The sequence below is a fragment of the Peromyscus eremicus genome, chromosome 23, assembly GCF_949786415.1.
Source record: "Peromyscus eremicus chromosome 23, PerEre_H2_v1, whole genome shotgun sequence".
Taxonomy (NCBI): Eukaryota; Metazoa; Chordata; class Mammalia; order Rodentia; family Cricetidae; genus Peromyscus; species Peromyscus eremicus.
Window position 1 is genome coordinate 946,566 of NC_081438.1, and position 12,051 is coordinate 958,616.

Here is a 12,051-nt window from a genome sequence, read left to right on the forward strand (position 1 = left end):
GGAATAGCGGAACTCAAGTCTAAATGAGCAACAGCAGCATAACACCCACTCCCTGTTAATCTGTAAAGGGGAAGGGCAGGAATTAGATGTGAGGTCTGGCAAGGATCCTTTTACTTCCAATTAAATGTGCTGGTTAGAAGATCTGGAATTCTCATTACTACTTGAAAGGAAAGCTGATTCTCTTTCAGAATCAAATATTTTCAAACTAGTGTGTCACAGAGCCTGCTGTGGTTCAGTGGTCTCACTGTGAAGTATGCATCACCATGGCAATTGGCTCTCCTCCTCACATACATCATTAACACAGATGAGCTTCACAGTCAGTCTTCTCAGTGACCTGGCTGAAAAACATTCTACCTAGCCTCATGAATCAGTCCTGAAAACGATGCATGGTGGTGGATCCATGTATCCTGCAGCTGCGTTTGTGGGGTCTTCTCCTGTGCCACCAGAGGTAGCAGTTTGTATTGTATTTCTCTACAGTGTTCTTGTTTCTACAAATGTTGGAAAAGTATGAGCTAGATGATGTCAGTCCTTCTGTTCTTGTGAAAACCTCACAAGTGAGAACATTGGTTAACTCTAAAGCTTTCATTTCTGTGAGCTCCACCCCCTGCCCCAAAGGCTGGGGCCAGGCCTCAATACACTGGTGCCCTTTCCGACCTCTGCACACTTGTGCACTCATGCCTTGACCTCAGCACACCTGTGCACTCGCTCCTTGACCTTTGCACGCCTGTGTCCTCCCTGACCTCAGCACACCTGTGCACTCGCTCCTTGACCTTTGCACACCTGTGCCCTCCCTGATCTCAGCACACCTGTGCACTCACTCCTGGACCTTGATGCCTGTGCTCTTCCTTGCTTTCCCTTTGCAGTATGCTGAGTGGGCATCTCTGATGCCAGTGGAAGGAAAGAACACTTCTTGATGGCATGCCAGGCTTCAGCATGCCCATTGAATAAGATAAAATACTTGATATTAAACTGTGAAAATGTCAGTGGAAGGATTTCAGTGCAGCTGACCAGCACAGGCCCCTGAGGACGTGGTCTCTGTTCGTTATCATTACTATGGAACGTGGGAGCTAAGTCATTTCAGAGACATTACAAAAGCAGTGACTGAAACCTTGAGCAAAGATGCTTGAGTTCAGAAGTACTCTAACTGATGTCGTTGGCACTAGTATGCTCAGGAATGCCCACTTCTGTGGAGGTACCTCAGGTTTAGTTTCTGCATTGTGACTGAATAATAGGGCTTAGTCCAGGTTTCATGTATGCTACGGTCCTCTGAAGAACTAAGCCTAGGTTATTAACCTGAATACTCAGCCTGTCAGACATCCAGAAGTTGTGTTTACCTTTTCTTCAGTTTTATTTTATTCACAAGAAGGAATTAGACACTGGTAAAGGTCATAATAAGGTAATGACTTAGGTCCTCCTCTCAGATTTCACAGTGTGGTTTACATTGGCAGTGCCCTGCCTTAGTGTCCTGGGTGATTGTTTATTAAATGGAATGGATTTCTGCAGCTGATTATGTGTCTTCTCCATTGATATGTCAAGGTTGCTAATATGCCAAAGCTACTGATATGCCAAAGCTATTGATATGCCTGCTGGAGAAGCCTTGCAGGAAATAGGAGTACAATTGAACTGCTTTTTCTTCTTGCTGGAAACCTATGCTTCTGTCTAGTTAGGTAGCTAGAGACAACAGAAATTAGAATTAGGAAGCCTGTTGTAGGTCACGTGATTCGGTATTTCCCATAGTCCCTGCCAGTCCCCACATGCACCAAGCTAAATACTACAGTTTTCTCAGATATGTGTCATCCTCAAAATTTGATGTCCTGGATGCCTTTTAATTTTGAGTTTAAACACAGTGCTGTAAGAAAGGTCCTGTATTTGGTCAGCTCTGTACCTGAAGAATGGTGGCTTCCCAAACCTTCATGTACACAAATTTATATCTTGGAGCTGCTGTCGTGGGGCCATTCCTGCAGTACCTGGGCTTTTGTAGGGCTAGTGAGTAAACACTTTTCCAATGCTTAATAGTCATGTGCATCTGTTTTCCGTTGCCGTAGCAACTATAAAACCTCATTTGCCCGAAACAGTACACATCTATTTAACAGCTTTGATGCATGCTGGGCTCAGCGCATTTATTAAGTAACTGTAGCCAGCTGCCATCAGTGTGTCGGCAGCTAGAGGCTTCCCTGATCTTGCCTAGCCTCCCTATTAAGGCCTCCCTTGGGACACCCATGCCCATCAGGCCTGTCCAGCAGCATGTCTCCCTGGGCATGCTCTTTTGAGCAAGGCAGAAGAACAAGTACTTACTAACCTGCTCCCTTTCCACTGAGTAACATTTTGTTTCCCTAAGAAATGGATTTGATCAAGCCCAGCATTGTCACCACATTCCCAGTGGGAGGAAGGATGTCATTGCCACCCGACTCCAGAGTGTGGTGGCTTCATCATCTGATAAGTGGGTGTGATGAAAAATGATGCACCCAGGTGGCAGACACTTTCATTGTGCTGTTCTTAGTCTGATTCCCTTTGAGAAAGTAACAAAGGGAGAGTAAGTGGTGACTAGAATGGCCTATTCCTGAGCCATTTAGGCTTCCATAACTCTGGGTGCTATTAAAGGAATGTTGCTAAGGATATTTTCTGTTCCAGGTTCTCCATGGTTTCGTGGTCACCACAGTTTTTCTGGGTGTGTCTCATTCACTGTGGGTAACTTGGCTTTTGGTTTAACGTTACTCTTCCTGATACTTGTCTTGTCCCAAGAATTTTAAGTGTATGCATAAGCCAGTCACCCACAGCCTGGCTATGATGGGACTTTTGAGTAGTAGCTGCTGGTTATTTGGCAGATCTGAAGTAATAATGAAAGGCCTATTCACAAAGCTCCTCTCTGTGCCATGGGCACATGGCCCTGTCTCCTCTGATGCCTGAGTTATCACAGAAAGTGGTGACACTACCTCTGCCTTGTGGACCTGGGGCATGAGGTGCCTCTTAGAAGACACATTTCATCAGGCATCCTCTCATTTCTCTCCCAACAAAGAATGATTGAAGGGACTACATCATAAGCAGTGATGATGAAAAACCCAGCAGTCCTTCACCTAGACAGCAGGTCACAGGTACGGCACAAATGGCCTGTAAGACAGCGCCGCAATCAGCATGGAGCAGTGCACGAATCTTACAGTTCGATTAACTGCATATGTCGCAAATTCTCATAGTAACAGTTCACAAAACCCCTCAACAAAACAATGAGCACATGGTGCACTCATGTCTTAGTCACTTTGTTCTTCTTGGCTCTCTAAAGATATCTGCCATGGACTCTATTAGAAATATTTATGTATTCATATATTAGCTATTCTCTAGGAGCTCATTGATAAATATGTTATTGTTTTGAAACAAACATCTTATAGGTAAAATAGAATATTGATCATTTCAAATGTTCAATGCTGTTACCCAGGCAGAAAGTGAGGAATCAGATATAGGTCACTCTGGATTTAGCTCTTGAATTTTAAGCCACATTTCAGACTTATTTTGCATATGACTTAATGTATGTAATGGGTACCTTCAGTTCAGGAAGTCTGACTCTCAGGTTTTCATCTCTGGTCCTTGTCAGCAGGTGTGAAGCTTCTCCATTCTCCACAGTAATGCCATGAAAGATCTGTTTGAGCTCTCTCTGTTTCTTTCACACACAAACACATGTATTTGCATGTCATCATGTATGAAATATCTATCAGTCAGTCTGTCTGTCTACCTATCTCTTTTAAATACCATTCTTTTTCCTTCCCAGAAGTTGTGTGGTCATCTTCATCCTCATCCCCTGAACACTAAAACAGTGGGTTTAGTTCTCAACCTGTGGGTCATGACCCCTTGGGGGTGTTGAACAACCCTCCCACAGGGTCACACACTAGACATCCTGCACATCAGATTTTGACATGATGATTCATAACAGTAGCAAAATTACAGTGTGAACTAGCAACAAAAATAATTTTATGGCTGGGGGTCACGACAACATGAGGAGCTGTGTAAAAGGGTCACAGCCTTAGGAAGGTTGAGAACCACTGCACTAAACGTTCCCATTTATGCCCATGTTATTTCCCAAGCATGAGAAGAGACAACGTCTGAGCTGGTTTTTCTCCCTCTTTACTCTATTCTTGATTTCTCAGACCTGAGAGCAGAATTTCAACTGAACATTTCAACATGGTGTCTCCTGTATCAGATCCTCTGGTGACTCACTGAAGCCCACAGCTCAGTCTGAGCTCATTAACCACAGCCCTCCCTGACCTGTACTGAATTATCTTTCCACTATCCTTGCAACAATGTTTGTGGATCCGGCCCTCTACCCTACACAGTCTCCTATTTCTTTTGTCTTGAGGTCAATATTAGGTAAAGCCCCATCTACACAGACAGACAGGCAGACAGACAGGCGCGCGCGCGCACACACACACACACACACACACACACACACACACACACACACACACACGGCATGGCATGCTCTCTTGGTAAACAGATCTGTCAGTATTCCTGACTGATAACACAAAGCACTCTTTTATTGCATATTTACATAGGAGTTGACACAGGAATCTAGAGACTAGTATAGATAAAGGAAAGTCAGACCCTGTCTGTGTGTTGAACTTATCTTAGCCCAAATTTGAATTTTTGTTATTAAAGGAAAAAGTGTACATCATGCTCAAGGCTTGCTGACTTTTGTCCCCTGACGGCAGATCTTTTCTGGGCCTATGGTATATAATATGCGCATCATAGTAGAATGGTTTTGTTGTTAAAAAAAAAAGTTGAGTTAGCTGTTTAGCTCTCTAGATTTTTGTTAAGTGGGAATAAAAACCAAAACGTATTTCAAAGGACTATTAGATGTCACAGGTGCCTTCAGTTCAACACTTGACCACGGTGCACAACACATAGTGAAGCTTTGATGGGTGTTTTGGCAGATATCAGCATCTTGGTTAGTGATCTTTTGATGCCTGAAACTGACTCGTTATCTTACTCAGTCAACACACACCATAAACTTGACCGTGAAAGTTTATCTCAGGTTTTTGTTTTTTTCCCTTTCAGAACTGGTTCTTTCCTTCTCGTACACACCATCCCTCTTTCCAGCCCACTGACAATTCTGAGGAAACTACTTTGAAAATCTCAACACTGAATCTGGATTCTTCCAGACCTCACTCTGTCTTTACCCTTACCTTCTAACTCATGATCCACACTGACTTTCCACTCTTTAACTGGACTCTGTAACGTGGTTTCCACTTTGCACCTGGTCTGCCAGCCTGGCCTTCAGCTCACCTCACAACTGTCCGGTTCTAAGTCATTCTCCTGTAGGGGAAACCTTGGTTGCCTGCTGCCGCTTGGGATTTGTGGGCTGACACATCTGTTATGCAAGAGAGAGGCGACTGTTCCTTCATGGCTCTCAACAGATAGCAGTCATCCCTGGATCTGTCCTGGAAGTCTCCTCATCAGCACCCGCTGTATTTTACATGTACTTTTTAACTTGAGGGAGGAAGTCTCATGCTTGATTGTGTCAGGGATCAAGCTGTTGAGGTATTATGGACACACAGAGCTTATTTGAGATACTTTGGTGTGAATAACAGGAAATCAAGGAACAAGTTGTGTCATGAATGAATATGTTGCTTTTAAAGCTGTAACTTTAATTTTCTTCTTAGCATGCAGAAAACTCTCTAGTTTACTATCCCAGAACTGTCATTTGCATAAAGTCTAATTTGCAAACTCAGCGGAAATAAGCGTTTGTGTCAGGTACAAATGGTGTAGCTGTTGACGCTGTGGGGCTTCTCGGTGGAGTATTGACCCTGGTTTTGACCTGCCTAGTAGCACAGCAGTTGGCTGGACATTAGCCCAGACCTTGTTTCCAAGTCTTCCTGGTCTCCTTGTCCTTGTTACTGCTTTAGAGAAAGTGGGTTGAGGGTGGCAGTGTGTGTGTGGGTGTGTGTGTGTGTGGGGGGGCAATCTAAAGCTCCAAGTTATTCCATCTGCTTTTCACAACGTCTATGTTTACCCTGTATCCTGGCAGTTCAGATGGGAGTCACTTATCAAAATGTTTCTTAAAACATTTTTTATTATTGTATGCATACGTATGTGTGCATGTGTGTATGTGCGTATATATTTGTATATGTGTGCATGTGTGTGTATATCTATGTATATGTACATGTGTATATATGTGTATGTCCATACATGTGTGCATGTATATACGTGTGTGTGTGTGTGTGTGTGTATGTGTGTGTGTTTGTGTGTGCATGTGTGTGTGCATGGATATGGGTGTGAAACTAGAAAAGGCTTTGGATCACTGGAGCTGAAGGTGGTTGTGAGCTATCCAAAGTAGATGCTAGGAGCCAAATCCAGGTCCTGTGCAAGAGCAGCAGGAACTTTTAACCACCATGCCATCCCTCCAGCTCCCTGTCAGATGTTCCTGAAACGAAATCTTGAAGCATTTGTTCGTAAAGGACCTTAAGGATCAGTTGATCCAGGGTCTCCTGGCCTGGGTTCTGTGAGCTGTTAGAACGCATTCCAATGATGAAAAGTTTCTATCAATTCCTCTCTCTTCTCTCCACTCTCCTTTCCTCCTTCCTCTTGTGTGGGGTGTTCGTTAGGTAGGGATGCAACGCAGGTCCTGGCCCTTCATGATGAGAGGATTCTGTGGGCCTAGTGCATGTGCCATATCCAAGGTTCAATACTCAGCTTACTAGGCTTCTTTCCGTAGGTGTTCTTGGAGTGTTAAGTGAACTAAGGCACTTTATTGATCATAAAGGGAGAGATGAACCAAGGGCTGCTCAAATATTTGAATTATTTTTATGTGGACCATGTATTAACATTAGTGTAAGAGCCCACAAAGGTTTCCTACTTAGATCTGAGCTTGCTTTACACAGCAGGGCTGCATTAGGGGATGGCTTGACCATGTGCATGGTCACCAGGTGTTTGAAAGGGTCTACACTTGGCTGCGCTGGGGAGGTCTTTTGCTCCACCCCTTGGCATTCCTTTAAAAAGCCCTTTAGTAGAGACAGAAGGGGCTGGTGGGTTTGGACCCAGGCCCTCCTGAGGCTGTCCTGTGTTTTCTGTCTCTGTCTCTCTGTCTCTCTATCTCTCTCTGTCTGTCTCTGTCTCTGTCTCTCTTCCTCCCTCCCTCTCTCCCTCCCTCCCTCCCTCCCTACCTCCCTCCTTCCCTTCTTCTATCTACAAATTCCTCAGTTCTCCCTACTCAGGAGTACCCTGGGGGAATAAAAGGGAGCTGGTCTCCCTCACATTAGCCAGAAAAATCTACTTGCATTAACAAGTCAGAAAGAGTATGCTGTTCAAAACTACTGAAGTAGCTGGACACGATGGCCATGCCTATAATCCTAGTACTCTGGAGGCTAAGGCAGGAGAATCAGAAGTGTAGCAATAGCTTACGCTACATAGAGAATTCCAGGCCAGCCTGATCTACATAGCAAGACCTTGTCACAAACAGACAAATAAACAGTCCATTTAAATATTTTCTCACAGCCAGGTGGTGGTGGTGCACACCTTTAATCCCAGCACTCAGGAGGCAGAAGCAGGCAGACTTCTGTAAGTTTGAGGCCAGCCTGGTCTACAGAGTGAATTCTAGGACAGCCAGGGCTACACAGAGAAACCCTGTCTTGAGAACCTGAAAACTAAAAAAGAAAGAAAAGAAATATTTTCCCACTACTTGAAGAAAAATATCCATACTGGAGGCCTGTGGGACTGCAGGACCTGGTGCCATCCAGAGGAGCTGAGCCTTCTCAGTGAAGCCAGGGCAGATGTCTGACGTGCACCGTCTACTTCACTGTGGTTTCTCACAGCACTTGCTACCTCCAGTGATCACTACATTGTTGCCCAGTTACTGTTTTCAAGTGGTCTGTGTCCTACTTCAGTGCTATTCTATCATGACAGAACTTTTGTATTCTTAGGCCTATACCATATTCTTAGCATCTAGGACATAGCTTTGCACACAGTAGACACTCAAGAACTATGTCTTGAGTGAGTTGATTGTCATTGTGAAAAACAAATAGTCTAAATAAGCCTAGGCTAGGAAGACAGGAGCATTCTCATCATTTCCTAAGAGGCCAGGAGGGGCTCAGGGGGGGCCCTTGTGAGAAGAGAAGAGCCATGGTGATCTTGCACAATAAATGTGGTGCACTATCTTTTTCAGGACCCTGAGCAAGGAGGAGGTGAATTAGAAGACGAGGCACCAGAAATAGAAGCAGGTTATACTGCTTGTCTGACCATGTTATAACCTCCTGGAGTTGTAGCCAGGGTGACATGAGTCAGCAGGGCAGCCCTCTGGCTTGGCCTGACAGTGACCCCTGGGCTGGGCTCCGAGTCATGGTGAACAAGTTTGGCGCAGGGCACTGTTTTCCAGTAAGAGGCTTTGGGATGTTTTTATTATGTTTGTTTAGTCTGTGGATTTTGGAGATTTTCCCTTTTATTTTCTAGGTCCATCATATTAAAAATGAATTCCTCCTTTGTCTTTTAGAAATAATGAAAAGCCAGGTTGAAGACACTGTACTGTCACGATGGTTCAGTTCTTTCCACAGAGAAATTGATTTTTTTCTCCTCTCAGCTTTCAGGCTTCCTCTCTGTCATAAACTGATCAAGAAGAATGAAAAAAGACATTTGCCCAGCTCTTCTCTCAGTAGGAAAGACACACTCCTGTCCCATTAGCAATGGAGCAGGCACAATAATGCCCAGAGAATTACTGCAAACTGTGTCCCCTGAGACACAGCCCTGTCTCCAGCACCACAGAGGCTGGCCTTCTTTCTCCACTTCGGTTTCTGCTCTGGGAAAGCCAGTTTGTTTAGCCTCATGTTGGGTCCAGACAAAGCACAGACTCCATGAGTTCCTAATGCATGTTAGGTCTCCTGTGTTTGTGCCTGCACTTTCTCTCACGTGGCCATGCACGAGAACACAGCCTCGCCGAGACAGCAGCATTGGGAAGACATTTTCCCAATAAATTTGGAGACAGTTGATCTGATGTGAGTGGTAGAAAGCCTTGGGGGTGGAAGGTCGGGGCTCAGCAGTTTCTGTCTCGCTCCCAGTGTCTCCTCTGCCCTTTTCCTCTTACAGTTTCCTCTGAGAGAAGTCATGTGATCATGTCACCACAGTTTTGAATGCCAAGTATCTTCAAAATGCAGCACAACACTTTTAAAGGCAAATAGTGAAGTGGTTTCGTCTGGCATTTCCATTACTGCTCTGCTTAGTGAATTCTAGACATCACACATAAATGTGGCTGGCCAGTTGTTTTTTCCCCCAGAAAAGTCATGATGCAGAACCACTGAGCTGTCTTTCTGTATCTGATGCTTTATCCATTGAACACACAGCACATGGTTTTCTTAGAAATGTGATTTGCTTTGCTTTAAGGATATCTATAACAGTCTGTGTTAGTTTTTTATAGCATTTACATTATATTTTAGAGACATGGCCATTTCTCATAGTTTTACACCATACTTAAGAATTTCCTGAACTAACATCAATTACTCTGTTGTCTCCAGTATTCCAAGTCCAAGTTAAAAATAGCAAAGTGTTAAATTGATACCATTATTGTAGCTACTGTCAAGTTGTCCTTTTATGGAGAAGTGAAAACTGTCTACACTTTTGCACATACTGTTTTCTCTTGCATCTTAAAAGTTGTAAGTACATTGCCCTGATTTGTTAAGTGTCTGTAAATTGTTGGTTTCTGGCTCTGTCCCACTGGTATGCAGCATCTCTGGCATCTGCTAGGCTTCAGGTCACATGCTACTTGATATATTGCAAACTTCCTCTCTTATTGCAATCTTTGTTGTGAGTTTGTGAAGTTACTTCTTTTATTTCATTGTGTTTAATTTATAAAAACAAATGGAAAAATAAATGTAAAAGTACTAATATTTTTCCCATGTGGAATGTTTTATTATTAAAGGGAGGAGAGGGTAGGGAGGATGGGGAGAGAGAGAGAGAGAAGCAGAGGTGTACGCAGCCTTATGGAAGGAGAGAGGGGGAGAGAGGAAGGAAGAGAGAGCAAGTACTAATATTTTTACATATAAAAACACCAATAGTAGTAAGCCTTATATTCTAATGCAATTGAGAAAAAGATAGAAAATTAATGACCCTGTCTCTGCCCCAAATTGTACATTTTTATCCTCGATTTGAATGGTTCTTTGACTTCCATTGGCAATGAGGAAAAGGACAAGACTAACTCCTGACCTTTGAGGGCCCTCTCGTCCTTCTAGCGTGAACTCCATGGTTTGACCTGTGTACATCAGCCTTGTTCACATTTTCAGTAACAAAGTTTGCACCCTAGCTTTAGCAGAGCTCTGTGTACAGGGCCAAGATGCGGATAAGCAATGTTTATTACTTAGGACAAGCATCGTTTGTACATGCAGTATTGGTTTCTGACAGGATGTACAGAGAGCACAGAGGACTGTCTGTTCTTTGGGGAAAACTTTGGAGACTTCTACTGAATAGTTTTTTTTCACAAAAGAATAAGACAGTGTGTAAAACCTGCAGACTGTGTAAACGCTGACTCTTGCCCCTGAGATCAGCTTGTGTAGCGAGGTAAGGTTGATACACTGCATGAAGTCTCTTCTCTTTTCTGCCTTTATCCTTTGTGGGAATGCTTTCTTCTTCAGCAAACACTACTCAGGTCCCCTTTACCAACAAAGTGAGCCACAGCTCTTGAAAATATGACCTACATTCAGCACTCACACTTCTAGTTAGTCCTCTATTAAAAATCTCTTTAGTCACATTAAGCATATTCACAAGCACTTCTAAATTGCTCACATATCAGACAGAACAGATGAGGTTGCAGCTGCAGTAATAACTCAGCAAAAGCGTGTTTGATCTGCGCTGATTGTTGTCTGTGAGTCATCAGAGCAGCTCTGTTCATGGTTCTCATGGACTCTCAGCCTGAAAATTACCGCCACATTGAATGTCACCAGCTGCTATACAAAGGGAAAGGAGGGTTTACTCCATAAGATCTTCCTGCAGTAGGCCAACAGGTAGAGCTTAGGTGCCCAGAAGGCAGCTGGGTGGAATACTTAAGAGTCAGCACTGGTAAAAAACCACAGTTCTGTTGAGTTTGATAGTAGTGGGGTGCTCATTCTCCATGCATTGTCTTTTCATTTGCTCGTGGGGATGCCTCTGCATGTGCATGTGTGTTCTTCACTGAGATATCCGCCTTTAAGGGGAGGGGTTGACGATGAGCCCCTCCCAAGTGGCCTTACATTTGCTCTGGATAGGAACCTTTTCTCTTTTTTTAAACCAGTCAAAAACTTAATGTTTATTTCTTGATTTGAGCACCCATATACTTTAGGAGTTAAAAATTCGGACTCATGAGAGGGGGCAAGGGAGGTGAACATGATTAAAATACATCACATATATGCAACTGTCAAAAACTAAATTTTAAAAGAGAAAAAAAAAACTTCAGACCACATAGCTTTTGTCACAGGCTTTGGATACAGAGTTTGCACATGTGAGTGAGTGAGGTTTCTTGCTTTTCTCATCCCTTCTCTGGACCTCACTTTCTTGCTCTCCTACCCCGGTGATTGTATCAAGCCACAGCACCACCTGCGGCTGTATGCCATGCCAACTTTGGTTCTGCGTGCCTTCTACACTGGTTTCCAGCACTAGGGTGGATGAGTGCGCGGTTGTTTCTGATTGTGTTTGGAGGGAGGATCCCGTGTAGGCTTCAGTCATTCTTCAGCTTCAACAGCAGGTCTTTGCTCTTCTAGAGTGGACCCCTTCTTCAACCATTTTTTATCTATTTCCAGTTCTTCAATCCCTAAGGATACTTTCAGCTTCTTATCTGACCACACCCTTTCTGCACCACTGTATCCTCCTGCAGATGGATTTCTTCCATGACTTTCTGTACTGTGGTTTGTTTCTCAAGACAGGACCTCACTGGGTTGCCAGTGCTAGTCTCTGACTCCTGGGCTCCACCTGTCCTCCCACCCTGAGGTGGGAGCCTCCTGAATGACTGATTTCAGTTGCACCCCATGTCTGGCTCACTTTCCAGCAACTTCTTCCCTTCTGAGGCTCTTTCAAATACTTGCTTACCAAATGCTTGTAATTTGGTAATTATTG

General features: G+C 43.9%; 1 protein-coding gene across 5 annotated transcripts in view; it reads left to right on the top strand.

The window, feature by feature from the left end:
- The first annotated feature begins 317 nt into the window (after window positions 1-317).
- Window positions 318-12,051, top strand: part of Ttc28 (tetratricopeptide repeat domain 28) — a 184,204-nt gene continuing 172,470 nt past the window's right edge. For 3 of the 5 annotated variants that reach the window (XM_059249010.1, XM_059249015.1, XM_059249013.1), the window contains exon 1: window positions 319-448. In XM_059249010.1, the coding sequence (XP_059104993.1) occupies window positions 383-448 (66 nt within the window). In that variant the 5' untranslated portion in view covers window positions 319-382. Of the gene's footprint in view, window positions 449-12,051 lie in introns of all 5 variants that reach the window. The other 2 variants (XM_059249011.1, XM_059249012.1) reach the window with 1 other exon arrangement.